General features: G+C 45.1%; 1 protein-coding gene across 1 annotated transcript in view; it reads left to right on the top strand.

Annotated features, from left to right (window-relative positions):
* Nucleotides 1-22,913, top strand: part of GNB4 (G protein subunit beta 4) — a 42,220-nt gene extending 19,307 nt beyond the window's left edge. The window contains exons 2-9 of the mRNA XM_056849555.1: nt 7,572-7,678; nt 10,409-10,515; nt 12,225-12,288; nt 15,140-15,302; nt 17,123-17,189; nt 17,337-17,538; nt 20,061-20,277; nt 22,606-22,913. Of these exons, the coding sequence (XP_056705533.1) occupies nt 7,622-7,678; nt 10,409-10,515; nt 12,225-12,288; nt 15,140-15,302; nt 17,123-17,189; nt 17,337-17,538; nt 20,061-20,277; nt 22,606-22,712 (984 nt within the window). The 5' untranslated portion in view covers nt 7,572-7,621 and the 3' untranslated portion in view covers nt 22,713-22,913. The remainder of the gene's footprint in view (nt 1-7,571; nt 7,679-10,408; nt 10,516-12,224; nt 12,289-15,139; nt 15,303-17,122; nt 17,190-17,336; nt 17,539-20,060; nt 20,278-22,605) is intronic.
* The last annotated feature ends 4,736 nt before the right edge of the window (nt 22,914-27,649 follow it).

The raw sequence follows: 27,649 nt of genomic DNA on the forward strand, positions 1-27,649 counted from the left end.
CATGAAGCTGCCTTATACTGAATCAGACCCTTGGTCCATCAAAGTCAGTATTGCCTGTTTCAGGAAGCTTTTCCTGTTACTTCAGAGAATGCTGCTTTGCTCAGTGGTGCTGTGGTCAGTGTGGGGAGTCCTTACATGCACATACATGCAGTGGCAATAAGTCATGTATTGTTCCTCGGAGGCAGTTGTGACCGGTCACCGGTGGCCACGTTCATTACTAACTAAAGGATATTTATGCTATGACACGCTTTATTTTCATTTAGGTGCTGTTTACACAGTGAAACCAAGGATTGTTATCTTAAACATTAGTGTTTTTTTGTGACTACGCAGTAGACTGGTCCAATTTGGTTTTGAAAAGAGAACTTTTTGTGTAGCTGTCACACATGAACACATGAAGCTGCCTTATACTGAATCAGACCCTTGGTCCATCAAAGTCATTATTGTTTACTTAGACCAGCAGCAGTTCTCCAGGGTCTCAGGCAGAGGTTTTCCACATCACCTACTTGCCTAGTCCCTTTAACTGGAGATGCCGGGGATTGAACCCGGGACCTTCTGCATGCCAAGCGGAGCCTCTGCCACTGAGCCACGGCCCCTCCCCTTGTCCAATGAAAAGGTAATAACTGATTTGGTGCGTCGGCCCAAGCTGTATCAAATTCAGTGTTCTCCCTGAGAGCAGCGGCTGTTAATTAGCTCCGAATAATCAGTGCCATATAAAAAGGCAAGAGTTCTGCGTGTCCCTTTGCATTCTCTGCGATGTTGCAGCTGTGCACTAAATGGCACAGCTGCATGATGATGCAAGCAGTCTTAACACTGCCTTTAACATACATAAGTGAGAGCTGTGGGAGTTGAGGGGAGCTTTGGAAGCCTCAAGAATGCCTCTGATGGTTTTTTTTTGCAGAACTGGCTGTGATCCAGTCGTACGCGGCTCCCTTTCAGCTGTGTGACTGGTACTGCTGAATAAGTTTCCCCTGCCCTGACTTTCCAATCGCTCATGAACACTAGTTATTTTGTCAAAGCTCACCTGTCGTGTCAGAAAATCCATGAAGGTAGAGGAAAGCATATCATAGGTGTGACATATCTGTCGTGAAAGACTGTGTAAGAACTGTGTAACGTAGGATACACGGCAGAAGAGTCAGCAGACATGTCTGCGTTTGCCACAGGCACATTATAAATTGTAAAAGACCCATCCTTAATTTAAGGGTGAGTTTCCAGGTCTCGTTGCTCCAGAAATAAGTTGGAAAATGTGACCTGCTGAAAAACGTTTAACAAAAAGGACATTTAAAAAAAGCCATATTCCATTTTCATCTTCTGTGGGCCAGGATTTTCTTTTTCTATATCGTTTATTTATTTAAATTTCTACTTTGCCATTTAGTTTCAGAACCTTCCAAGAGCGAGAGTTGTGGTAAAGTGTGCATTTTGTACCTGCATCTTCTAAATATGTTAAAGCAATGTGAAGATAGGTTGTATAGACATGAAACATAATTTTGTCGTGGCCCTAACTCGTGATTCTTTAAGGTGGGCTAAAGATCTACACATTCCAAACCTGCTTATCTGCCCACGATACCTTTCAGACTCTTGCAGGTAAAGAACGGCAAGAACAGTGGACTGAAATTAACATAGAACTAACAAAATGCTGAAGAAGAAGAAGAGTTGGTTTTTATATACCGACTTTCTCTACCACTTAAATCAAACCGGCTTACAATCACCTTCCCTTCCCCACCACAGACACCCTGTGAGGTAGGTGGGGCTGAGAGAGCTGTGACTAGCTCAAGGGCACCCAGCTGGCTTCATGTGTAGGAGTGGGGAAACAAATCCAGTTCACCAGATTAGCCTCCGCCGCTCATGTGGAGGAGTGGGGGAATCAAACCTGGTTCTCCAGATCAGAGTCCACTGCTCCAAACCAGTGCTCTTAACCACTACGCCACGCTGGCTCTCCTTGCGTTTTGTACATAGGCGCATTGCATACTTGTGTGCAGGCATGCTGCACTTTGGGATCACCTAGGGGTCATCATGGGATACTGGGATCACCCAGGACAATTTCTGGCCTTCATAAATGTACTTAATTGCAGTATCTTTCTTTCTCCATGCATGCGAGTGGGCGCCGCTCATTTCTTGTAGAGAAAGCAAAGGGTCTTGTCTCCGAAAGAGCGCCTAAACCTCTGCCTGGTGAGCCTCGTTTTTAGAGCTCCCTAAAACAGTTCTGCTGGTTGGCGTCTGTTTATTCTCTCCGCTGTCGCTCAGCCGCTGAGAACTTCGTTTGTTCTATCTGCACAGCCCCACCCTGGGGTCATTTTTCTGGGTCGCACTGTGATGTTTGTCAGCTTCCTGTGTTTTGTAGTATTGCCTGCTGTTGGAGGCACATCGCTTCAGAACCCTTTGAAAACGTACACAGTATCTTCAGCCTTGCGAGGTCGCACCTAGGCCTGTTTCCTGTGTGTGTTTATTTTTTTTTTAAGTTTTAAAAGTTTTATTTCAATACATAATAAACAAAAATAAACCTAAAACAGGAACACTCACGTTCATCCAATTTGTATGGAGCGTAGTATTTAAATTTACATTTTTTTAGTTACATTATCTTTTCAATATATCTTCATATCTAATAGCGCATTTATCGTGAAGCATATTATCTAAATCTTTCTTCTTCTGTTTTGATTTAACTTTGTTCCAACTCTATAATTAAAAAAGACATTCCATTTTTCTTGAAATTCTGAAATTGGTCTGTTGTGTATGAAGGATGTTAGTGTTGCCATGATTGCTTATTTAGTTAATTTACTCATCTGTTCATTCAAATCTTGGTATTTCTCTGCCTTCCATTTTGCTGCATGTGTTACCCTTGCCGCCGTAACCAAGTACTTGAATAATTCACTATATATTCATGGACTATTATTTGGTAAGATATTTAGTAGCATATTTTTCAGATTCATCTCAAACTTAAGTTGTAATATATTTTCTTTTCATCATGTATCTCTGTCCAATGTTTTCTTGCTTTCTTGCATGTCCACCCCATATGATAAAACGCTGCATCTGTGTTCTGACATTTCCAGCACTTCCCATTGTAATCTTTGTTTATACCATCTGAAGAACATTTTATACCAATTCTCTCTTAATATTTGACATTCTGTAAAATTAATTTCTTTAGTCCAAAGATTTTTCCATTGACTCATGTGTATGTTTTCTCCAAAATTTTGCATAAGAAGAAGTAGGTATAAAAGTGTAGAAATAAGAGTATTAGGTGCCTTCTGCTGACTTGTAAGGGCCTTGCTGAGAAACTCTTACAAAAGCCTCTCTCCTTAACGGGGCAGGAAATGAACTGAGGAGAGTGGGTAATTTTGCCCAGGAGACAGGAAGTCTGGAAGAATTTTAGTCCTGCCTCCTTTATGGACAGATGGGAATCACCCACGTGAAGATGCCCTCCCCCTCAGGGTGAGAATTAGCTTATATCAGACATCAAGATACTCTGGAGGGTAGCTTTTCTCATAATGCCAGAACTCGGTCATTTGCTGAAGCTGGAGGGTGAGAGATTCAAAATAGTTAAAAGGAAGTATTTCTTCACACAACGCAGAGTTAAGTTGTGGAACTCCCTGCCCCAGGATGTGGTGATGGCAGCCAACTTGGAACGCTTTAAGAGGGGAGTGGACATATTCATGGAGGATAGGGCTATCCATGGCTACTAGTCAAAATGGATACTAGTCATGATGCATACCTATTCTCTCTAGTATCAGAGGAGCATGCCCATTATATGAGGAGGTGCTTTGGAACACACGCAGGACAATGCTGCTGCGGTCGTCTTGTTTGTGGGCTTCCTAGAGGCACCTGGTTGGCTACTGTGTGAACATACCACCAGACTTGATGGACCTTGCTCTGATCCAGCATGGCTTTTCTTATGGTCTTCATGGTATCCCAACAATAGCCTTACCTAATGCAAGGCCAGCACCACCACAAGCACAAATTAGAAGTAACACATTTATGTAAAGTGCAACTTTAAAGCAGCTATAAGCTTTCTAATCGCTTGCAGGCATATCTTTCTACCTGCTACCGGCAACATTAATTGAATCCTCCCTTAGGATGCAGGATGAGTGGCCTTCCCACTCGTTACATGCATTCTTGCGCCAAGGAAAACACGTGGACAGCTGTGTGTTTATACAGTCTAGGCAAGTGCATGAAGAAGCCAAAATGGATCACCCAGTTTTACAGAACAAGATTCTACTCTCTAATTGCAACAATTGGATTATCATTGAGTTATTAATCCCATTAATAGTTAGTGACTGTCCAAGCGCCTTTGAACACATGAAGCTGCCTTATACTGAATCAGACCCTTGGTCCATCAAAGTAAGTATTGTCTACTCAGACCGGCAGTGGCTCTCCGGGATCTCAGGCAGAGGTCTTTCACATCACCTACTTGCCTAGTTCCTTTAACTGGAGATGCTGGGGATCCAACCTGGGACCTTCTGCTTGTCAAGCAGATGCTCTACCACTGAGCAACAAACCCTCTCTTTCACTATTCTACAAAACTCTAAAAATGTATTACAGACTTAATTCAAGAAAATCAAATGGGATTTGTCCCAGGGAGATTCATGGAAGATAATATTAGGCATTTATTGAATGCAATTGAATACTCGAAGAGAAAAAACGACACTTACGTTTTTGGATGCAGAGAAAGCTTTTGACAACGTATTTTGGTTATTTCTAATGAAAGTCTTAAAAATATGAATTACAGAACAAATTTTAAACTGGATGCAAAGTATTTATTCAAAACAACAAGCTAGAATTTTAATTAATGGATCTTTAATGGAAAAAAATTGAAATAGCAAAAGGAATGCTATGAGCCTCCACCGCTCATGTGGAGGAGTAGGGAATCAAACCTGGTTCTCCAGATCAGAGTCCACTGCTCCAAACAACCGCTCTTAACCACTACACCACACTGGCCCCAGGTCGCCCAGCGAGCGTCTGTGGCAGAGTGGGGACTCGAACCTGGGCTTCTCAGATTCTAGTCCAACACTTTAACCATCGTACCACTGGGGGTCACTGGCTTGCTCTTCTCATTCCATGAGAGCCAGCATGGTGTAGTGGTTATGAGTGGTGACTCTTACCTGGAGAATCGGGTTTGATTCCCCACTCCTCCATATGAGCGACGGACTCTAATGTGGTGAACCGGGTTGGTTTCCCCACTCCTATACATGAAGCCACCTGGGTGACCTTGGGCTAGTCACAGTTCTCTCTGAACTCTCTCAGCCCCACCTACCTCACAAGGTGTTTGTTGTGGAGAGAGGAAGGGAAGGTGATTGTAAGCTGGTTTGCCTCTCCTAAAAAAGGTAGAGAAAGTTGGCATATAAAAACCAACCTTCTTCCCTCTGCCTCCCTTGGCTAGGGCTTATTTTTATCTTGGAGACCAACTAGAAGAAGAAGAGTTGGTTTTTATATGCCGACTTTCTCTGCCACTTAAGGAAGAATCATAGCAGTTTACAATCTCCTTCCCCTCCCCACAACAGACACCCTGAGGTAGGTGGGGCTGAGACTAGCCCAAGGTCACCCAACTGGCTTCATGTGTAGGAGCGGGGAACCAAATCCAGTTCACCAGATTAGCCTCCGCTGCTCAGGTGGAGGTGGGGAATTAAACCCGGTTCTCCAGATCAGAGTCCACTGCTCCAAACCACCGCTCTTTACACCACACTGGCTAGGAGGAAAGCAAAGAGGGGAAGGAGCTTTTCAGGTGGGAAATGCAGTTGGGGGAAGGGATTGTGCCCCTTCCCATCTTTCTCCATCACTCACATGAACACATGATCACATGAAGCTGCCTTGTACTGAATCAGGCCCTGGTCCATCAAAATCCGTATTGTCTACTCAAACCGGCAGCAGCTCTCCAGGGTCCCAGGTAGAGGTCTTTCACATCACCTACTTGCCTAGTCCCTTTAACTGGAGATGCCTGGGATTGAACTTGGGACCTTCTGCATGCCAAGCAGATGCTCTGCCACTGAGCCACACTTTTTGTTGGACTTTAAGGGAGCTTTGGGAGCCTGGCAAAAGTGTCTGGAACATAACTATTACTCTTCCCCCCCCCCCCGGTATCTATGCATCTACAGAGAGGGGAGAAACAGGAGCTGTGGCATCTATCTGGGCTGCTGCAGGTCCTTGGAACAGTGACCAGGCCGCCTTGGTGCTGCGTCTCGAGGACGCTTCTGATTGCATAGGATTCTCTCCTTGCCTCCTGAGCGGTGCACGGGCCCCTTCCGCAGCTGATTTGCACTGTGCAAGGGCTAAGGCGGCAGCTGCTTGCTACACTCAAGGCAAAGGTTGCTGCTGGCACCCGGACACCTGATACAGCACAAAACTGGATGAGGGATCCTTCTCCCTGATCCTACGGCACACCGAACAGCAGAGTTAACGCTAGAAATGTACCGACGGAATGCCTCTGGAGTGAAAGAGCCATCCCTGATGGCCCTTCCATTTCTTCCTCACTGGTAGCTTTTTCAGAAAGGCACAACCCTGTTGCTTTCTTCAGCTGCGTTTTGCCTGCTCTGCGTCGTCTTTGTCGGGCTCTCCGTAGAGCTAAAAACCAGGTTTTGAAATTGTGCTGTGGATTTTATAGCTCTCTGTGATATTTGTGTGGTTATACCGGAGGGTCTTTTTTTTGGGAACCGCTTGGATGGTTCTCTGTATTTGCTGCCAAGAGCTTGCATCTTAAGGTGACAGGCCCTTTCCACAAATCCATCTTTAGTTTTTCAAGGCAAATGGGAGATAAACACTTTTTTAAAAAAAGAGTGAGGAGGAAGAGTCAGTCAGTCTCTCTCTCTCTCTCTCTCTCTCTCTCTCTCTCTCTCACACACACACACACACACACACACACACACGCACGCACACACGTATGTATGTATGTATCAGAATCAGCTATTTCCCTTTCTAAAACTGTTGCATTCGATTTGTCGTAGTGTCTGCAAAGAGAATGCTGGCATCACATCTTGCCACAAACCTCCTGATTCATATAGTTGGAAGGGACCACCAGGGTCATCTAGTCCAACCCCTTGCATAATGCAGGAAATTCATAACTACCTCCCACCCCACACCCCCAGTGACCCCTACTCCATGCCCAGAAGATGGCCACGATGCCCTCCCTCTCATGATCTGCCTAAGGTCATAGAATCAGCATTGCTGACAGATGGCCATGTAACCTCTTCTTAAAAACCTCCAGGGAAGGAGAGCTCACCACCTCCTGAGGAAGCCTGTTCCACTGAGGAACCGCTCCAACTGTTAGAAAATTGGGCAGGGAAGCTGTTTTTTTCTGCAGGTTGGGATTTTTACTGGCCTTAACTTACAGGCTGTTGTAAGGAATGCTGACACAATGCACACGAAGCATGTCTAACACTTGAAATGCGCTGTCTGAATGTTGAATGTCTTTTGATATAAAGGATCCTGAGAGCTAGATAAGCACCGTGGAGCAGGAACACAGATGACAATTATACTTATTAAAATGCAGCAGTTTAAAATTTCTTTTTCTGGATTTCTGTTGTGCACTGGACAGTGAAGGTTGTGGTATTAGCTCAATTCTAGTTAGTTTTCTTTTTATTTCTCCGCAGACTTCTTTTCATCAGTATTGTAACGGTGGGAAAGAGACTCCTTCAAGAGGATGAGTGAACTGGAACAGTTGCGGCAGGAGGCCGAACAGCTTCGGAATCAAATCAGAGTAAGGCATTTTCTTACCCTGTTTCTTGGTACTGAGCCTAAATAGTAATAATTGGGGACTGCCTGGAAGTACACTTGGTGTATGTGGGGGGAGGGGGAGGCAGAAAGAAGGCGCTACCCTGCAAACAGGTGAGCTACCCATTTTCACACATCCCTAACACCATTCTCTCTTCTCACAGAGAAGCTACAATGTAAAGGGGGAAAAAAACTAGCCTTCTAGCTGCATTTTGTGTATTAGAGGAGAAAGGGACATTTCTTTATTGATCTGTGGGAATTCATTGAGAACGGTGGGAGAAGTTAATATGCCTTGCTTCTGAGTAGGGGATAACTGTGTAGGCTTTCAGAGTCAGCCAAGAAAGCTGGAGTCGCTTCTCTGTAAGCAGTAATTTCATTAGGAATATTGCTTCTAGTAAATGTATAGTGGCTGAGCAGGTTGTGGGTTAAGGCCACATTGCGATATTGATTCCAGTTTCAACTCTGTTGACCAATCTCCCCTCTTTTTTATTTTAAAGGATGCCAGAAAAGCATGTAGTGACACAACCCTTGCTCAGGTATGCTCATTTTCTCTTACATTGTCCATTCTCTGTGTGGGGAAATGTCTGTAGGGCAATGGGTTCTATGCCCGGGGTAGAAAAATTACTGTAAATAATATATTTCCAGAGAGGGTGCAGAGTTGTTTTCTGTTGCCCCAGAAGGTCGGACCAGAACCAGTGGGTTGAAATTAAATCAAAAGAGTTTCTGGCTAAACATTAGGAAGAACTTTCTGACACTTAGAGCGGTTCCTCAGTGATACAGGCTTCCTCGGGAGGTGGTAAGCTCTCCTTCTCTGGAGGTTTTAAAGAAGAGGTTAGATGGCCACCTGTCAGCAATGCTGATTCTGTGAACTTAGGCTGATCATGAGAAGGAGGGCAGGAAGGGTTGCATCAGTGCTTGGCTCTTGTGGCCCTTTCTTGCGTGCCCAGGGAAATGCCGATTGCCACTTTGGGGTCCGGAAGAAATTTTCCTCCAGGCCAAATTGGCCAGGGATCGTGGAGGGGTTTTGTTGCCATCTTTTGGGCATGGAATGGGGGTCGCTGGGTGTGTGGGTTGAGAGGTAGTTGTGAATTTCCTGCATTGTATAGGGGGTTGGCCTAGATTACCCTGGTGGTCCCTTCCAAGTCTCTGATTCTAACCAAATCGGTGATAGACTTTGAAAATATGCATTAACTGTAAGCAAATGATTAAAGTGAAGGTACCTAAGGCAATTCAGATATAGTAAATACCTATGAGGAAGTCATCTTGTGCAAGATCCATTCACTTAAACTTAGGCTTATATAAAGGTATTCACAGTGAATTGTGGTCTTAGAGTAACAGAAACTATGCATTGGTTCAGCCAGCTTTTTCACTCCCAGTGAAATCTCCTCCTTACTAGAGACCTCATCCCTTATATCTGTTTTTCCACGCTGGTCTCAGGATCCCTAGCATTACCTTTTGGGGTTTGTTAAAGAAATCCTTTCCTATCTTTTTTACCAGCAGAAAGGTTGGTTGAATCCAGCTCCGTATCAGTGTATTCATCTAATGGTATTAAAATAACCAGAGGACCTGTTACCACCATGACAAGGGCTTTAAAACTGCTCTTGTAACGTGCTCGAGAATGGGATTCCTTCACGTGTTCACATCATTATTATTATAAGGAATTTCTACAACGGGCCTTCTGAAATTCACCCCAAAAATACTCAGTGAAGTTTTGTTGTTGGATGTCTGATGCAGGCTGAGTATCCCTTATCTGGACTGCTTGGGACCAGAAGTGGACTGTATTTCGGATCTTTCAACATATTGGAATATATTGGAATTTTTGCATATACATAATGAGATAGCTTGGGGCTGGGACCCAAATTTGTTTATGTTTTATATACATTTTATACGCATAGCCTGAATGTAATTTGAAACAATATTTTAATAATTTTGTGTACATTGAACCGTCAGAAAGCAAAGGTGTAACTGTCTCACCAGAATACCTGTATCAGCTGTTAAGCAAGAGCAACAACAAACAATCTAACACTGGCAGGCTTTCAGTCTCCACCTACGATGCAGTGTACACTGTATTTTATTTTTTTGGGGTGAGAGGAAACATTGAAAGCAGGCAGAATGGCTTGAAATGTCTGGTTTTCAGATCAGTCCGGATATGGGATGTCAGGATAAGGGATACTCTACCTGTATGCCATCAGCCTAAAATGTTTCAACCTTAAAATATTTTCTTGAAAGCAGAAAGTTTGAAAATTACCGAATTAGGCTGCTTGTACCCTTCTGGGTTTTAAAAAACAACAACAACAACAATTAAGGATATCATGCGGGACTGAGGTGCCCATTGGTGAGTGACCTTTAGTAGCACCAATTCTAGGGCCATTGGTACATAAGATAAATGGGGGCAAAAAGAAATGAGGCCGCTTTAGGGTAGCACCCAAGATATCCTTTTTCTGTTAGGGTATTGGCTCTGTGGGGTCAGGATCTACCAGCAAAGTTCCCGGGAGGTTGCTCGCATCCTAGAGAGGGTGACACTAACCTAGTCAGAGTTGCAGCTTCCTAGCACCAATTTGTGGTTTCTGCTCTCGTCCTTTGTAATCTCTGGCTCACCCTCGTTCACATTGGCTGCTGTTTCTGGCTCAGTCCAGACGCGTCACTTGTGAAAGCAGATGTGTTGTAATGATTCTGCCTGTTTTGAGTGATGTCTCTTCCTCCCCCTCTCTCCTAGATCACCACAAGTCTTGACTCAGTGGGCCGAATTCAGATGCGCACCAGACGTACCCTGAGGGGCCATTTAGCTAAAATTTATGCCATGCACTGGGGATCCGATTCAAGGTTTGTACGAGTGGGTTGACTTGTGATATGGAGGATCTTTCGTCTCACAGTTGGAAAATATCAATGTGCCCTTGATCTGCTGGGCCACTTGAAAGAGAAGGCTATAATGATAGAATAAAGCCAACAAGTGAGAAAGTGGGATAGTAGAGAAGTCATAAATAGCCTAGATCTAGAAGATTCAATGAAAGACCCAGTAATTTGTCAGGGAGTGCTTCGGACTTGCCTTTTACAAAAAAAGAGCAAGCATTTTACCCCCTTTTTCTCAGTATAAAATCTTTGAAACTGAAATAGTATTCAAGTATAGTAATCTTTTAAGTGGAGATGATTGGAAATGTATGGTAAGTTACTTTTTTCAAGTTGACATAAATAAATCGTTCCATCTTATGTGCGGGGAGGACGTTTAACAGTGACCAGCAATCTGTGTAAGCGGAAACATGAATGGACTTAGCACAGTTCCACTTGCGCCAGATCTTGTGCAACGCCTAGCCATTTCCTCTCTGCAGTGTTCAGAAATTGGTTGCACGGGATGTTGTGCTAGTGGGGATACAATAATCTGGCACAGGCAGCTGCCGCCGTCTTTTTCCCTGCATTTCTGCTTGTGCAAGAGCTCTTAAAAAATCCAAATCTCAAGTTTCTGACTACGTCTGACAACCCCAAGGGGGTTGGAGTAGATGACCCTGAAGGACCCTGTGATTCTAAGGAATGGAAAAAAGGGTTATGCAGATAGGTTGACCATGAGTCCTTTTGATCCAAATAAATGATCAACAGTGGTTGATCATGAGTCCTTTCGATCCAAATAAATAATCCACAATCGGCAAGATTGCCAAGAAGTATGAATGTACTACTCATGCTTCTCCAAAACTGGAATTATCTCAGGTAGGGGATAGTTTTACCCTGACCTCAAAGGCCTCTCTAAGGGCGAAAACGGAAAAATGTGTGTGCCATGCATTTATGGGGGTGGGGGGTGGGGAAGCACTTGTGCCTACAGTTGCAGTAGGAAAGTTTTGTCAGTCACACCTGACATTGAGTAGTCTGGCTCATAATGAGAGACTTTAGTGTTTTTTTATCTTTTAATTTTTTAAAATTTGTTTTCTTGTTTTATTTTTTAAATTTTTATTTTTTTTCTTTTTTTTCTTTATTCTTTGTAAAAATTATTTTCTTATGTTAAATTTGTGTTTTTTAAGAGACTGCAGTATTTGAGAGCCCTTGCATCACAAGGACAAGCATTTTTGCTGGGATTCTAATAGAGTCAGCGTGGTAGCTTGTGGTTAGAGCGTTGAACTAGATGCCGGGAGAGCCAGGTTGGAATTCCCGCTCTCCCATGAAAGCACAGTGGGTGACTTTGGGGGGCCGGGCACGCACGCTTAGCCTAGCCTACCTCACAGGGGGTGGGAAGTCTTTGGATAACATAGAGGAGGGGTGAACAATGTTGAGTCCCCCCATTAGGGGGAAAAGTGGGGTGGTAAAAATAATCTAAATTATTTTTGTGGGCCTTTATCTTTGATACACTCTGCTAATACTCCAAAGCCAGTGGCCTGTTTTTTTGGTTGTTGCTGTTGTTGTTTTTGCTAAGAAGACAAGAAACTATTCCAAAAGGAAAGAGCCATACTAAATGACCAGATGTTTGGACAGTGCCAATTTTTTAAAAACCAGATGGAGAGAGAGAGACAAAGTTAATATGTTGTCCCTTTTTTTGTGGTTATCTGTAGGCTACTAGTCAGCGCCTCTCAAGATGGAAAATTAATTATTTGGGATAGCTATACGACAAATAAGGTACAGTCTTTTAATAATATGAGCCTTTTGATGTGCCTTTTGAAATTGAGCTTTTCTCTGTTTCCGCTGCTACTTCTGAGTTCTCTCCCTCCCCCTTCCCTAAAGCACTGTTTTTCCTTTATCATCTCTTTCTTGCTTTGGTGTTTTTTGTTGTTGTTGTTGTTGGATGTTGTTGGCTTTGCTCCAAAAACAACTCTCTATCTTGCTTTCATTTGTTCTTTTTAAAGACGAGCTTATTCCCTCAAAGCACGGTTGGACATCTCATGAGTGGTTCCATCCCTTTGCTTTTTAACAACCGTGACTTACTTATTTGGGAAAACAGGCTGTGGGGTGTCTGAACTTTTATCTGAGGTATAGGGGATCTCTGGTATGGGTTACAGGAAATCTGTGAGCGTTTCAGGCGCTCCTGAAGATGAAACAGAGCAGTTCTGTAGCAATCTGGATCTTTCTGAAGGACCTTGTGGTGTTTTCAAGTAATTCAAACCCTTAAAAAGGTAACGGTAGTCCCCTGTGGAAGCACAGGGTCATTACTGACCCATGGGGCGACGTCACATCCCAACATTTACCAGGCAGACTGTGTTTACGGGGTGGTTTGCCATTGCCTTCCCCAGTCATCTACACTTTACCCCCAGCAAAGCTGGGTGCTCATTTTACCGACTTCGGAAGGATGGAAGGCTGAGTCAACCTCGAGGCGATGACCTAAAACTGACTTCCGTCGGGATCGAACTCAGGTCGTGAGCAGAGCTTTTGACTGCAGTACTGCAGCTTACCACTCTGCGCCATGGGGCTCATATTCCAACCCTTACCCCATTGAAAATCAGAAGCCTAGTTTCCTGCAGTTTCCACCAGTAGTATCTGTTTAGAGCAGCTATACTGGTGTTCTTTTACTGGTAGGCAATATCAGGATGTTGGAACCATATAGGAAGTGGAGGAGAGATTGCTTGAGTTCTGATGTAACAGCAAACCGTTGTTTCCTGCTATGTGAACGAGCTTAAGAGACCCTCTGGATCACTCACTTCTTTCTCTGCTCATGTGTGGTTTTCTGCATTACTTGAGAACTGAGAGCCAGTGTGGTGCAGCGGGTTCGAGTGTCGAACTGGGATCTGGGAGACCCAGGTCTGCTTCCTTACTGCTGTAGAAGCTTGCTGGGTGACCTTGGGCCGGTCATACACAGCCTACCTCATAGGGTTGTTGTGAGGATAAAATGGAGGAGAGGAGAGTGATGTAAGCTGCCTCGGGTTCTCGCTGGGGTGAAATTACGTAAATAAACAGAGTCTTACAGTTTGTCTGCAAAGCAGGATTCCATACCGGTTCTGAACCTCTGTTGGGAATTCTGGTTTGCAGACAAAGCGCAAGCCACAGTTTGCCAGTTCAGATGTAATGGCAACCATGGCTTGCTGTAAAAGTAGAAATAGATCATTAGCTAGCTGCATGCGAGAGGAGAAGGGAACGGGCGAGCCCAAGAGCTCTTCAGACTAGTGGCAAACCATGCTTTGCAGAACCACAGGGCGCATGGCATACAGCTGAGCAGCAGTAGCATGGTAGTGAACAGACATGAACACATGAAGCTGCCTTATACTGAATCAGACCCTTGGTCCATCAAAGTCAGTATTGGCTACTCAGACCGGCAGCAGCTCTCCAGGGTCTCAGACATCACCTTCTTGCCTAGACCCTTTAACTGGAGATGCCGGGGATTGAACATGGGCCCTTCTGCATGCCAAGCAGATACTCTACCACTGAGCCACGACCCCTCCCCATTGAGTAATTCTGAGATAATGTTGGTTTACCTTATAAACTGGCTGCAGCATCAGGAAGAGCCGTTCTGTCTTTACCTTTACAGCTGCTGGCATGCCAAATGCCCCCGTGGTCCGTTGAGGGAAGCGCATAATCGGAATCCACCAAACATTTCAACACAATGGTTGCTCCTTCGTGTCAGGAATGCCAAAGCGCCTTTTAAAAATTAGGAGTGTGCTCAAAATGGGGTGGCTCTGATAGATCTGTTGCTCTAGAGGGGGTGCTGATCCTGTGTCATTGTGTGCGTTGGGGAAGGCTCTTCACGCTGGAAGAAAGCACCACTGCTTCTGGAACGGATCCTCAGGATCCATGCCAATGGTGTCTTATCCCTGTGACATTTAAAACCGTGGGGGGAAAACACAAAATAGAATCAAATACAATTTAAGGGTGGGGTGGGGAAAACAGCCTTGATCTATATGTTCTTTTCTGTGTCTGTTTAGATTTTTCTCCTTCCCGACTTTATTCAGCCTAGCCTGAAATCTTGACGTTCCATCTTTTAAAACAGTGGTTCCCAAACTTTTCAGACCACTGCCCCCTTGGTTCCACAAACTCATCCCCAGTGCACCCTACCTTGTAAAAAGCATTATGCAAAACAGGGGTTTGCATGACGCACTAAAAAAGAACAATAACATTTCAAAACAGTAACAATTAATTGCACATATATTCAAAATCAAATTAAAACTTTTCTGTTGAAATTTATTCAGCAGAACTGATGAACTTCATCCAATGGTACCAGCTCTTCAAAGTCTGGACAAAAATTCTGATAGTGTCCACCAAATTTGCCAGCATGGTGCCATCGCTTGATCCATTGTAAATGAGTGAACAACACACTTGAAGGGGCCCACCTCTAGCACCCCCCTGCTGCCCCCTTGCCTCTTAGTGCCCCCCAGGTAATCCCACGGGCCCCCCAGGGGGTGGTACTGCCCACTTTGAGAACCACTGTTTTAAAACTATGTTCAGTGCATCAGTTGCATGTCTCCATGCACCTGAGGATTGGTGATAAAGTGGAGAGGTCTCTCTCTTTCTCTCATGGTGTTTCTTTCCCCCCTTTCTAAAGATGCATGCCATTCCTTTGAGATCTTCCTGGGTCATGACCTGTGCGTATGCACCGTCGGGAAACTATGTTGCCTGTGGTGGACTGGACAACATCTGCTCTATATACAACCTGAAGACGAGAGAGGGCAACGTTCGAGTGAGCAGAGAGCTACCCGGCCACACCGGTCAGCTTCCATGTTTGTTTTTGGCTCTGTTTTGACTGACTGAAACACGCCTAATGCCCTAAAAGCAGGGAGCTAAGCTGCAGCCAATAGTGGAATGTGCAGAATGTGTTCTAGTAGAACCAACAGTCATTCTCCGATTCCATCTGGGGGCACTGTGTTTCTAGCCTTCAGAGTTGAATTAGATTTTTCCACCTTATGCCAAGAGCTGAAAAGAATGCCTTGCTAGTAAACTTTATGACCTCCTACATGTATCTTTCTTTTATTAGTAGTATAATTTTCCTACTCTTATTATTAGTATAATTTTTCTACTCTTAGGGTACTGTAAGACAAGCTTGAAAGCTGCAACCTGAATAAATTAAGCAAATAGTTTGAATGTAGTTTCAGAGCTGTCTTGGCCTGAAGTAGAACGGTTAATATTTGAGACCGGTAGCACCTTAGAGGCCTACAAGATATTTGGGGCATAAGCTGCGGAGAGTCAAAGTTCGCTTCGTCAGATAGGAGTAGGAATGGAGACCCCTGAGCCTTTATTTCTCTATCAGAAGGTGGAAGGGGCATTGTAAAGAAGGAACCCAGGGTGCAGAGGTACAACATGCATATTGTAATCAGCTTGATTAGAGCCAAGGGGAAATGCTTGCAGCAGAAAATTAGTGTCTGTACTGGGATAAGGATCCTATGTCCCTGTTCAGTCCTGGGGGGTCCAGACTTGGGGGTTTGGATGTGTGTATGTTGATTTTGCATAATGTTGCTTCTGCTGGCAATGAGGAGGTTGCAAGGATTTTTGTGGGCACCAAAATCCCATCCATCCCCTGCTTAACCGAGACTGGGCACCATCTTTGCAAGTGAGTTGGAAAACCCCTGCTTCAGGTACCCCCTGGTCTTTAAAAGAAGCAGGGTCTTCTTCTGGGATGCCTCACAGAGGGCTGATCTGCCTGCCCGCTTCCCTGCAGTTGACCTGAAGCAACACTGAAAGAGTTCTCATTTTATGTTTCCAGTACATTTTTGCGACTTGCCCTCTGTCTCTCCTAGTGACATTTTTCGGCTTAACGGTTTTGCTATTTCACACTTTGTTCTGGATATTTGTGTTTGCATTTAACTGTTGAGTTAAATCCCCCACCCCCCACAATAATCATATGCTCCTTTGAAAATGTGTGTTTTTGTTTTTTTTAAAGCGGGGTATAAATGTAACTTTAAATGTTCGCTGCTTTCTGCCTAAAGAAACCAGCTTCCCCAGTGTGTGTGCTTAGCAACGGTCTCTTTCCTTCCCTGCTAAATGCGTGTGGCTTGGTCTCACGTTTTTAAATGCTGCTTAGGTTTTTTTCTGTGAACCCGGCCACCTAATCTACACCATGTGGGCTTAGCTTTATTTCAAGATGAAGACATTTGGTTGCGCGCTTCATTTTTAAAAAAATGATTGGCTGGCCGCTGTCTTTAAGATGGCAAGGACTACTATGGCCAGGTTGCTGAAAGTGCAGAAACTGCGCTTTCTTGAAATGTCTTCTAATGTATGGTGGGATTCTGATGTAGCAGCTGCCGTGCCTTAAAATACCTGATCTATCTACTCAGCCTCCCCTCTGGCTTCTAAAATTTCCCTCCTGATTTCATGCTTGCCTTTGCTGCCGTAAGGGGGTCGCACATTTGACTTAAAACAGTGCAGTAAACAAAAACTAGAATTTACTGAGTTCTGCATTTTGTTTCAAGTTGCCGAACGCACACAGTACTGCATAGATCTGTATTGAAATGCGGGACCTTTTTTTTTGGCAGATATGTGTTTCCCAGCTGACGGTGTCTGTACTTAACCACTTTCTGTTCTCCATTTTTAGGGTACTTGTCTTGTTGTCGCTTTCTGGACGACAACCAGATAGTTACAAGTTCAGGAGACACCACCTGGTGAGTTTGCAGAAGGGGCTGTGGGTTGCTTTTCATATCGTATTTTTTTTCCCTGTATTGCTTTTCACGAGTGTGCTAAAGCTGCTAGGGCAGGATGTTTTAATGGCGGCGTGCAAACCTTCCCCCCCCCTCTCTTTTTACTTGCAGCGCTCTGTGGGACATTGAAACTGGCCAGCAGACTACTGCTTTTACTGGCCATACTGGCGATGTGATGAGTCTTTCTCTAAGTCCAGACATGAGCACTTTTGTTTCGGGGGCCTGCGACGCTTCCTCCAAGCTCTGGGACATCCGAGACGGAATGTGCCGGCAGTCTTTCACGGGGCACGTGTCTGACATCAACGCCGTGTGTGTAAGTGACTGGCTTTGCTCCTGAACACACCGGGGGGAGGATGGATTTTAATGACACACAAATATATGCGTGTGTGTGTGTGTGTTAAGTGCTGTCAAGTCACAGCTGACTTCTGGTGACCCAGTAGGGTTTTCAAGGCAAGAGACGTTCGGAGGTGGTTTGCCATTGGCTGCCTCCATGTCACGCCCCAGGTATTTCTTGGAGGCCTCCCATCCAAACACTTGCCAGGGTTGAGGCTGAGAGTGTGTGACTGGCCCAAGGTCACTCAGCAAGTTTCCATGGCAGAGGGGGGATTCGAATATGGGGTTCCCAGATCCTAGTCTGATTTCTTAACCATTACACCACGCTGGCTCTCCAGACTTGTGCATAGATTCCTGGATATTGATGGGAGTATCCACGATGCTTTGGAGCACTGCCCTTAGATGGGTCAGCCAGTAGGGTTGCCAGTTCTGGCCTGGGAAATTCCTGGAGATTTGGGGGCGGTGCCTGGGGAGGGCGGAGTCTGGGAAGGGACAGGACCTCAGCAAGGGTGTGATTCCATAGAGCCTGTCTTCCGAAGCTGCCATTTTCTCCAAAGGAGCTGAACTCTGGTCTGGAGATTAGTTGTAACAAGTGGGGGCCTGCAAAACTCGCAGGGGGGAAATCCTATCCGCTTTTTAAACACTGGGGAGATTTAAACCTCCCCCCCCTTTTTTTTACTTTTCAGATTTTTCTGCAGCTCCAGGGGTTCTCCCGAGTCTGCAGAAAAACCTGTTGGAGGGAAGTGTGCCCCTTATCTGTGGATTTAAATATCCACAGGCATGGAGGGACATGTGAGAATTAGATATAGCTAGATTCAGGGAGAACTCCAGGCCTCACCTAGAGGTTGGTAACCCAACCAGCCAGAGAATATGAGAAGGTTAGCCTCGAGTTTTTTGCAGGCGGAGGGACGAGTACAGAGGCTTTGTGTATTGTATTACCTGTAACATTGAACCTGTTTTAGTCCTGAATAGCCTGAGCTCATCCAAGCTTGGAAGCTAAGCAGGGCTGGCCAGGGTCAGGACTTAGCAGACCACCAAAGAAGTCGAGGGTCGCTATGCAGAGGAAGGCAAGGGCAAACCACCTCTGTTCATCTGTCGCCTTGAAAACCCCATGAGGGGTTGCCATAAGTTGGTTGGGACTTGATGGCGCTTAATTATTATTTTAAAATCTCACTCGGGCATAAAGTGCTGTTGTAATATCTGTTTTAAAAGAGCTATTTTTATTTTTTACTTATTTTTATTTTTACTTATTGTTACGGTCTTTGACCAGTAAAGGGCACATTCACATATATAAAAAGCATTCAAGTGAAGAAGAAAACAACACCAGAAGACTAATTCATGATAATAGTGAGACCGTTTTACCACTTGTATAATTCCAGTGACAATGGAGTCTATAAATAAATCTATAAAAGCTAAAATAAAATACACTAAAAATATGAATATAAAATTTGAGGTTTAAATTCATTTAACATGTTTTCCATTGTGCTTGTGGTGAACTTTATATACAAAAACACAGAATTTAGCAACATTACTTGTGACCTGTGAATTTTCATCAGAGTTGAGTTTTTTCAGAACGACCTGGGATTTTCTTTAAAAAGGTAAAGGTCCCCTGTGCAAGCACCGGGTCATTCCTGACCCATGGGGTGACATCACATCCTGACTTTTCCAAGGCAGACTTTGTTTGGGGGGTGGTTTGCCAGTGCCTTCCCCAGTCATCTCCCCTTTACCCCCAGCAAGCTGGGTCCTCATTTGACCGACCTCGGAAGGATGGAAGGCTGAGTCAACCTTGAGCTGGCTACCTGAAACCGACTTCTGTCGGGATCTAACTCAGGTCATGAGCAGAGCTTTTGACTGCAGTACTGCAGCTTACCACTCTGCGCCACGGGGCTCTTGGGTTTTTCTTTAGTAGAGGGTAAATAATCTTTTGCTTTAAAAAGGACAACAAAAAACACACATTCTCAAGTCTGTACTTCCCCAAGTAAACATGAACACTTTCTGAGAAGTGGATCTTTTTGTACCTGCCTTCTAAGACTGCTGATGGCAAGGCAGAGCACCTGGCTAGGGTAAACGCTCTTCTATATCTGTTTACTTCAAGGAGCAAAAGGTAAGAAGCCGGTGCCAGAATGCATGTAGCATTTATTGGGAGAAGGACAAAGGCGTCCTCGAAAGATCAGTCTGCCTTTCGATGTCTTCCACCCTCGGATAGAGCAAAAGCTAAACAAATGATCAAACAGAGGGTGGGAGATACCAAACGGCAGACCCATCTTTTGAGGACTCATTTTTTCTCCCCCCCCAATAAACTCTAGAGGCATTCTGGCACCGGCTTCTTACCTTTCGCTCCTTGAACTCTAATAAGGTCTGGGGAATTATTTTTATCTACTGTGAACTCTAAAAGGAACTTCCATTTTGTAAATAACAGCTGACTCTTCTCCATTTGCCCCCCTTCCTTGCCCCCTATGTTCCCTGTTTTGTTTGGTCCGTGGTTCACGTTTCATCTGCCAGTTCTTCCCCAACGGCCATGCCTTTGCCACCGGCTCGGATGACGCCACATGCCGACTCTTTGACCTGCGAGCAGACCAGGAGCTCATGATGTACTCTCATGACAACATCATCTGCGGGATCACGTCAGTCGCCTTCTCCAAGAGCGGCCGTCTCTTGTTGGCTGGCTACGACGACTTCAACTGCAATGTTTGGGACACCCTGAAGGGGGAAAGGGCAGGTGAGTTGCTGGGTCTGGAAAATGGAGCTGTTCTCTCTGTGGCGTGTCTGTCGAGCCCTTAGAGGTAGCTGAGGATGCTGCCTGGCTGTGAAGCCTTAGGGGAGGGAGGGGCTGTGGCTCAGTAGTAGAGCACCTGCTTGGCATGCAGAAGGTCCCTGGTTCAATCCCCGGCATCTCCAGTTAAAGGGACTAGGCAGGTAGGTGATGTAAAAGACCTCTGCCTGAGACCTTGGAGAGCTGCTGCCGGTCTGAGTAGACAATACTGACTGTGATGGACCAAGGGTCTGATTCAGTATAAGGCAGCTTCATGTGTTCAAGTGTTCAAGCCTTCAGTCGGATCCCTGTGATGTAGTGGTTAAGAGCGGTGGACTCCAATCTGGAGAACTGGGTTTGATTTCCCCTCTCCTCCACATGAGCGGTGAACCCTAATCTGGTGAACCGGGTTGGTTTCCCCACTCCTACACACGAAGCCAGCTGGGTGACCTTGGGCTAGTCACAGCTCCCTCCGAGCTCTCTCAGCCCTACTTACCTCACAAGGCGTCTGCTATGGGGAGGGAGAGGGAAGGCAATTATAAGCTGGTTTGATTCTCCTTTTAAAAAGGTAGTGAAAAATCGGCATATAAAAACCAACTCTTCTTCTTTGAATATTACTGGCTTGCGTAAGAGAGGATTTGCTGGCTCATCTAGTCCATGATCCTCTTTCACACAGGGGCTACTGTGCCCTGCTTGGGGGCCTTCCATGGGCATCTGGTTGGCCAAATCCCCCACCTGCCCCTGTTGTTGGCCCCAGCATCGACACATAGAAGGATACTTTAGGGTATCTGCTTCCAGATGAAAGTAGTATTGGAGGCTACTTATTTAATATGTTTTTTTCAAGACAGAATAGAAAGAGGAAGAAAATCAGAGGTAATGTAAGGTCTAAAGAGAGCAAATCCTAATGTGCAGAAAACTTGCTTGCCAGTTGGCAGATTGGATTATTAATTGCCCCCCCTCAAAAAAAAACCTCTCTACCTGTAGAAAGCAAGCATGTTAGAAAAATCTTTCAGTATAGCCCTCTCCCTGGCATTCTAGCTTTCCACATATAAGGTGCTTTTAATGAGTGTGTGTGTGGGGTCATTCAAGCATTATGTGCCGTACCTGCCAATGTGAAGGAAGGACTGTACCATGTTTTACAAAAGTTGCCAATTTAAACATTCACAAATAGAAGGACGGGTTTGGTATACAAAAGAGGGAGGGTTATGTTAGCAGTACCAGTGGAGCAGTGAAGATAGAGATCAGAAGATAAATGGAATAGGTGAAGCTGGCCACAATAGAAAAAGAAGAGTTGGTTTTTTGTATCCCGCTTTTCTCTACCTTTGAGTTTAAAACTGGCGTACAGTTGCCTTCCCTTCCTCTCCCTATGACACCTTGTGAGGTAGGTGGGGCTGAGAGTGTTCTGGGAGAACTGTGACTAGCCCAAGGTCACCCAGCAGGCTTCATGTGGAGGAGTGGGGAATCGAACCCAGTTCTCCAGGTTAGAGTCTGCCACTGTTAACCATTACACCACGCTGGCTCTCAAAAGGCGGACGTGCTTGGTGGCAATTGATTGAGAGCTGTCAGAAGAAAGGGGTTGCTGAGCAGACCAACACAGCTTAAAATGTCTTCAAGGAAGGCAGCAGTGTGTATTAAGGTTTCCTAGTGACCTGAATGAGGCCCGAGCTGGGATCTGAACCTTGGATCTTTCAAGTCACCGCTCCAGAACTCTTTCCTTTTGGAGCACACTAATTCCAGGAAAGCAAGAGGGGTGTAGTGGATAGAAGAAGGAGAAGAGTTGGTTTTGATATGCCGACTTTCTTTACCACTTAAAGGAGACTCAAACCGGCTTACAACCACCTTCCCTTCCCCTCCCTACAACAGACGCCCTGTGAGGTAGGGGGGCTGAGAGAGATCTAAGAGCCGTGACTAGCCCAAGGTCACCCAGCAGGCTTCATGTGTAGGAGTGGGGAAACCAACCCGGTTCACCAGATTAGCATCCACTACTCATGTGGAGGAATGAGAATCAAATCCAGTTTTCCAGATCAGAGTCCACCGCTCCAAACCACCGCTCTTAACCACCACACCACGCCGGCTCTCCGTAACGTTGGACTAGAGTGAGGACAATCTGGGACTGAATGTCCAAGGAGTTGTGAAGCTTGTCAGTGGCAAGCTTAGCCTACCTCGTAGGGTGGTTGTGAAAACAAAGATGGGAGAGCCTCCCTGTACGCTGTCTTGGGGGGAAACATACGTGATAAGTAAGAAGAGTTGTGCTTCCTCTAAAGGGTGTCTCTTCGCCCCCCTCTCTCTTTCCAGGTGTCCTTGCTGGCCACGACAACCGAGTCAGCTGTTTAGGAGTCACCGACGACGGCATGGCCGTAGCAACAGGGTCTTGGGACAGTTTCCTTAGAATCTGGAATTAATTTGTCCACCGAAAACACACACAGACAGACACACACACCTTTCTCCACCGAGACCTGGAGAGATCAATGCTGCAGCCTATTGCTGTGAAATTACATTTCTACCTTGTATTTACAGGTGAAGTTTTTCTACTCACTGATTATTGCATAAATAGGCTTTCTGTAAATGACCATAAAAAACAAAAGAAAACAAAATCCAGTGAAGAAGAGGCGGGTGGGAGAAATCGGTGACTTTTTTTTTTTAAAGAGAAAAGGGGGCGGGGGGAATATATGTATTAACGGTGACCGAAGCTAAAAGAGCCAGTCCGTCTTGTGTTGGTGGTTTGGCTACATTTGTCCTGGAGGGATTTCTGCTTGCTCCCGAGTCCTGCTACCCCCTCCCCCAAACCCCTTCCCCCTTTTTTTTGTACATAATTGAATATACACATAGCAACCAATCATGTAACATTTTGTCTGTAAGTAAAGGAACAATGCGTTTTTTTAAAGGAACCTGCATTTATATAGCTCTGCGTTTAACCCGAGACGTCTCCTCTTCCTCCTGAGTTCTGCAAATGGATCAACTTAGATTTACTGTTCTAAAACGTGGATTTTTTTTCCGTTTTTGTTATTTTCTAATTTTTGGTGAATTTACTGTAGATAAAGTGAAGTCGATGATCTGTTTGTGGTTCCTATAACAGAAGGTGTTTGAATTACTGCTTAATTTGTGTTTGGGGTTTTTTGTTTTTTTTTTAAGTCCCAGTGAGTCCTTGCAAAGCCTAACGCCTTACTTGCTAGTTGAACTATTTATTGGAAGAAGGGGGACTTGGTCCCTTATTGCCAGTCGATCCCAGCAGAGACCTTGGCAACCAGGGCGTGGAAGCACCAAGGAGCATCAGAGGTGACTGGACACACCTTTCACATATAAGAATCAAAACATTTTTGGTGGCCAGTTTACGAGCTTCCTTTCGGCAGCCTCGTGCCGTGACTTGACCTGAGTGTTGAGGGGCAGGCGGTGGTGTCGCCAGGTGGGCGAGCCGTGCTTGACGGGCTCTTTTCTTTGAACGAGATACCTGTAAATGAGAAGTTTCTGGCCTACCTAAAAAAAAACACCAACTTGACATTTTCTGTACTAGCAAACCTCTCTTGCACAGGATTGAGTTTGGAGGCAGTTCAAGTTTTCGGCAAAGACCCGTTCTACATTTCGGGCAAGTCCCGCCTCAGAACGCTCCTTGGAGATTTTAGCCCGTTCTACTGCAGCGGGTATTGTGTTGGATAGAAACTTCTCTGCAGCAGAATAGTTCTGCACACATGTGGCTCTCCTACTGCCACCTCCCCTGGGAATTCCACGGTGGTCCAGTTTTGTGAGGGGGGGGGGTACCTCTATCCCTAAGCATATGATTCGGCTCTTAGAACGTCCCTTCTAGTTCCACCAACCTGCCACTGCAGGAAATGCCGAAAGTTAATTCTAAGACTGCTCAGTTACCCAGAGGGTCTCTCAGACATTCCAAGGCAGAACAAAGCTGCCTTTTTAATGCATCTGCAATAGAGTGTTTCTCTCATGCCCTACAGCATTAGTTAGGGAATCCAGCTCTCACCTTGCCCCTTCCATCTCTCTCTGGAATTCTGTATTCCCCATTTTTAAGCTGCTGATCGCTGTGTTCTGGGTCTGATTTTCCCCTCAGGATCCAGGTACTGTGCACGAGCGTTGTGGCAAGACCATCTCCACCTCGAATCCTCAGCTTCTCCTAAGATTTCTGTATGATACAAATTCAGAAATATGAAGGGGTACAGTTGATTTAGAAAACGACTTCTTCTTTTCCCCCCAAATCGACTCAATTTTTGGTGATGGTAAAAAATGTGCCAATGTTTGTAACAGGCATTAAAGTGAATCAGATGGTTATGAAAGTATTGGCGTCGGGGAAGGAATCCAGTCCTTGATGCCTTCTTGGTAATGTTTATGCAGAATCTGAAAGGGGGAAATGCCAATAGAGCCCTCCCCCACCCCAGCGTACGGGGAGAAAAAGGGAGCTCTTAATGTATCCCTGAGTCTGTTAGCAAGCGCAGGGCGTGTCTGTTTATAACCTAGCAGAACAGATTTGCTGCTGAGCCATCTGTTTTCTCAAAAGTTTCTGCCAAATTTTATCATTAATTCCAGCCTTTCAAATTTGTCCACGTTTACGGGGTGGTGGGGGTAAGCGTCCATTCATGTGCCAAGTGTCGTGAATTTAGTAGCTGTGAAAAAAAGAAACCAGCACATTGTAAACATGTGGGCATCTACTTCTACCAATTTTTTTTTAAAAAATGATTATTCGATGTTCAGGACCAAATTTGCAAGGGTGTTAGCTGTGTTTTCCACGTGTCTGGATGGATCAGAAGATACGAGCTACTAGGCAAAATGCTTCCTCTTGTATTGATTATCTTGATTCCCCCCCCCCCCAGTTTAAACATACATAAGAGCGGCTGTGGTAGATTTCACGCAGTGACCAACCAGATGCCCCCAGAATCCTCTCCCTGTTGGTGCATTGGTGTTCAGAAGGCTACTGCCTCTGGACGTGGAGGTTCCATTTTAGCCATTGTGGCTAATAGCCATTGTGATGGACGTCCATGATTTTATCTAACCCTCCCTCCCCCTTTGAAGCCAACTATTAGAACATTCATCCCGGACTTTGTAGGAACCACTTTGCATATCTATCTCTGTATAAAAAAACCCACCCAAATCGTTATATTAAAAAGAAACAAAGCCTAGAGATACACGACCACCTTTAAAATTACTTAGGATGGTCATAAACTGGTAAGAAAGAGTGTGACCTTCGAACAACAAAAATTCTTTCCTAGCAGCATAACAGCAAGGACGAAAGATCTTTCAAATGGAAGAAGGGAGGTTGCAACGAAAGCAAACATTTGGTGGGCTTTTAAAATATGCCATTTGTTGTGCTGCTAGCAGTTTTATGTGAGTTCCTGGGTAAGCATTTTGCACCCACGGCGTGGTTCCTGCAGTGACTCTCCCTGGGTACATGTAGTAGAAAAGAGCAAGTGTCCAGTAGCATCTTAAACAAAATTTCTGGCAGGGTATGAGCTTTCATGAGCCACAGCTCACTTTTTCAAATATCTAAAGAAGTGAGCTGTGGCTCACGAAAGCTCACACCTTGCCAGAAATTTTTATTAGTCCTCAAGGTGCTACTAGACTCCTTTTCTACTACCAGTGACAGACTACCACGGCTACCCATCATGATCTATCTCCATGGGTTCATGTAGAAATCGTTGAATGGAATGTATTATTCACGGGGCAGACTCTGCTCTAACCACTATACCACACTGACCCATAGCCACTCTGGCTTGGTTGGTCATACACAGACTGTCCTGAGCACAAATTTTGAGATTTTAACTTGTCCACACCTGAGATGGTCAATCTAGGAACCACCCTGTGTGGATATAAATGGTTGAATCTGAAATGTCCCTTCACAAAGGTTGAATCAGACGCCTTCTCTGATCTTGATTTTAACACATGCACCGTATTGCTGGTTTTTAGTGCCGTAAATTCCAGTGCCATGATGTTACTTCTTAGTGTGGGTATGTATGAGTGTGCATTCCACCCACCTGTAGATAGCAGCACATCTGTAGAGACGGGTCAGTCGGTTTTCACGAACGTAGATTTAAAAAAAAAATTCTCCCTCTTGAACAAAACACACATTAGCCATTGCCTGTTTAAAATCCTCACTCTACAATTATGGTAAATCACAGCTGAAAGTCGGGGTTGAGTGTACGTGCTTTGTTGACTTCTGGACACCATGCATGCGCTGAGAAAATTTCACAGTTTTTTAAATGGAGGTCAAATAAAGGAACTTATTGGTTTAGAGGAGAGGGGCCATGGCTCAGTGGCGGAGCATCTGCTTGGCATGCAGAAGGTCCCAGGTTCAATCCCTGGCGTCTCCAGTTAAAGGGACTAGGCAAGGAGGTGATGTGAAAGTCCTGTGCCTGAGACCCTGGAGAGCCACTGCCGGTCTGAATAGACAAGACTGACTTTGATGGACCAAGGGTCTGGTTCAGTGTCAGGCAGCTTCATGTGTTTGTGTATTTTTAGGGAGGGGCTGCGACTCAGTAGCAGTGGTAGAGCATCTACTTGGCACGCAGAAGGTCCCAGGTTCAATCCCCGGCAGCTCCAGTTAAAAGGATCAGGTTGTAGGTGATATGAAAGACAGACTCTAGAAAGCTGCTGCTAGTCTAAGTAGATTATACTGATGTGGATAGACCAATAGTCTGAGTCAATATAAGGCAGCATTACGAGACAATTCAGAGGGAGGATGTGGCTAGGCTAAAGGGTAGGGGCCGTGGACTAGGCAAGTAGGTGATGTGTAAGACCTCTCTGCCTGAGACCTTGGAGAGCCGCTGCCAGTCTGAGTAGACGATACTGACTTTGATGGACCGAGGGTCTGATTCTGTATAAGGCAGCTTCATGTGTTCATGTGTACCGTTCCAGACGGTCCTTTGTTTTTAAGTTGGCTACTAATCTTGTTGAAGGGTGCACTGTGGTTCGAGTGCTGTCTTTGTGGCTGTGGGCCTGTTCCACACAAGTGTTGTTGGCCTAAGGAGCGCACCTGTGTGTCTGGTGGAACGTACCAGAGCACAGCTGCTTTCTTGATGGGCTTGTTGAGAAGCAGAATGCTCTCCGATGGGGAACTAATCCAATAGTATTGCAGTGGCTTTCCAAGCAGGAGGGTTTTCATATCATCCAACTGCCAAGAAGTTACCGCTAGACCAGTACTGGAACCGCCTTGTCTCCATTAACAGAAATAATGCAAAAAGCTTGAGAATTCACCGCCGCCCTTGGGTTCAGATGATTGAGAAGAGTTTTGCCAAATGTGTGGTTTGAGAAGTGTCAGTTTTTGCTGTTTCCCCCTAAACCATTTTAACTCGTCTGAATCTGGAGCTAGGAAAGGAGACAGTGGAGAATTTTCCTCCAG

Source organism: Euleptes europaea, chromosome 5 (assembly GCF_029931775.1).
Source record: "Euleptes europaea isolate rEulEur1 chromosome 5, rEulEur1.hap1, whole genome shotgun sequence".
Classification (NCBI taxonomy): domain Eukaryota; kingdom Metazoa; phylum Chordata; class Lepidosauria; order Squamata; family Sphaerodactylidae; genus Euleptes; species Euleptes europaea.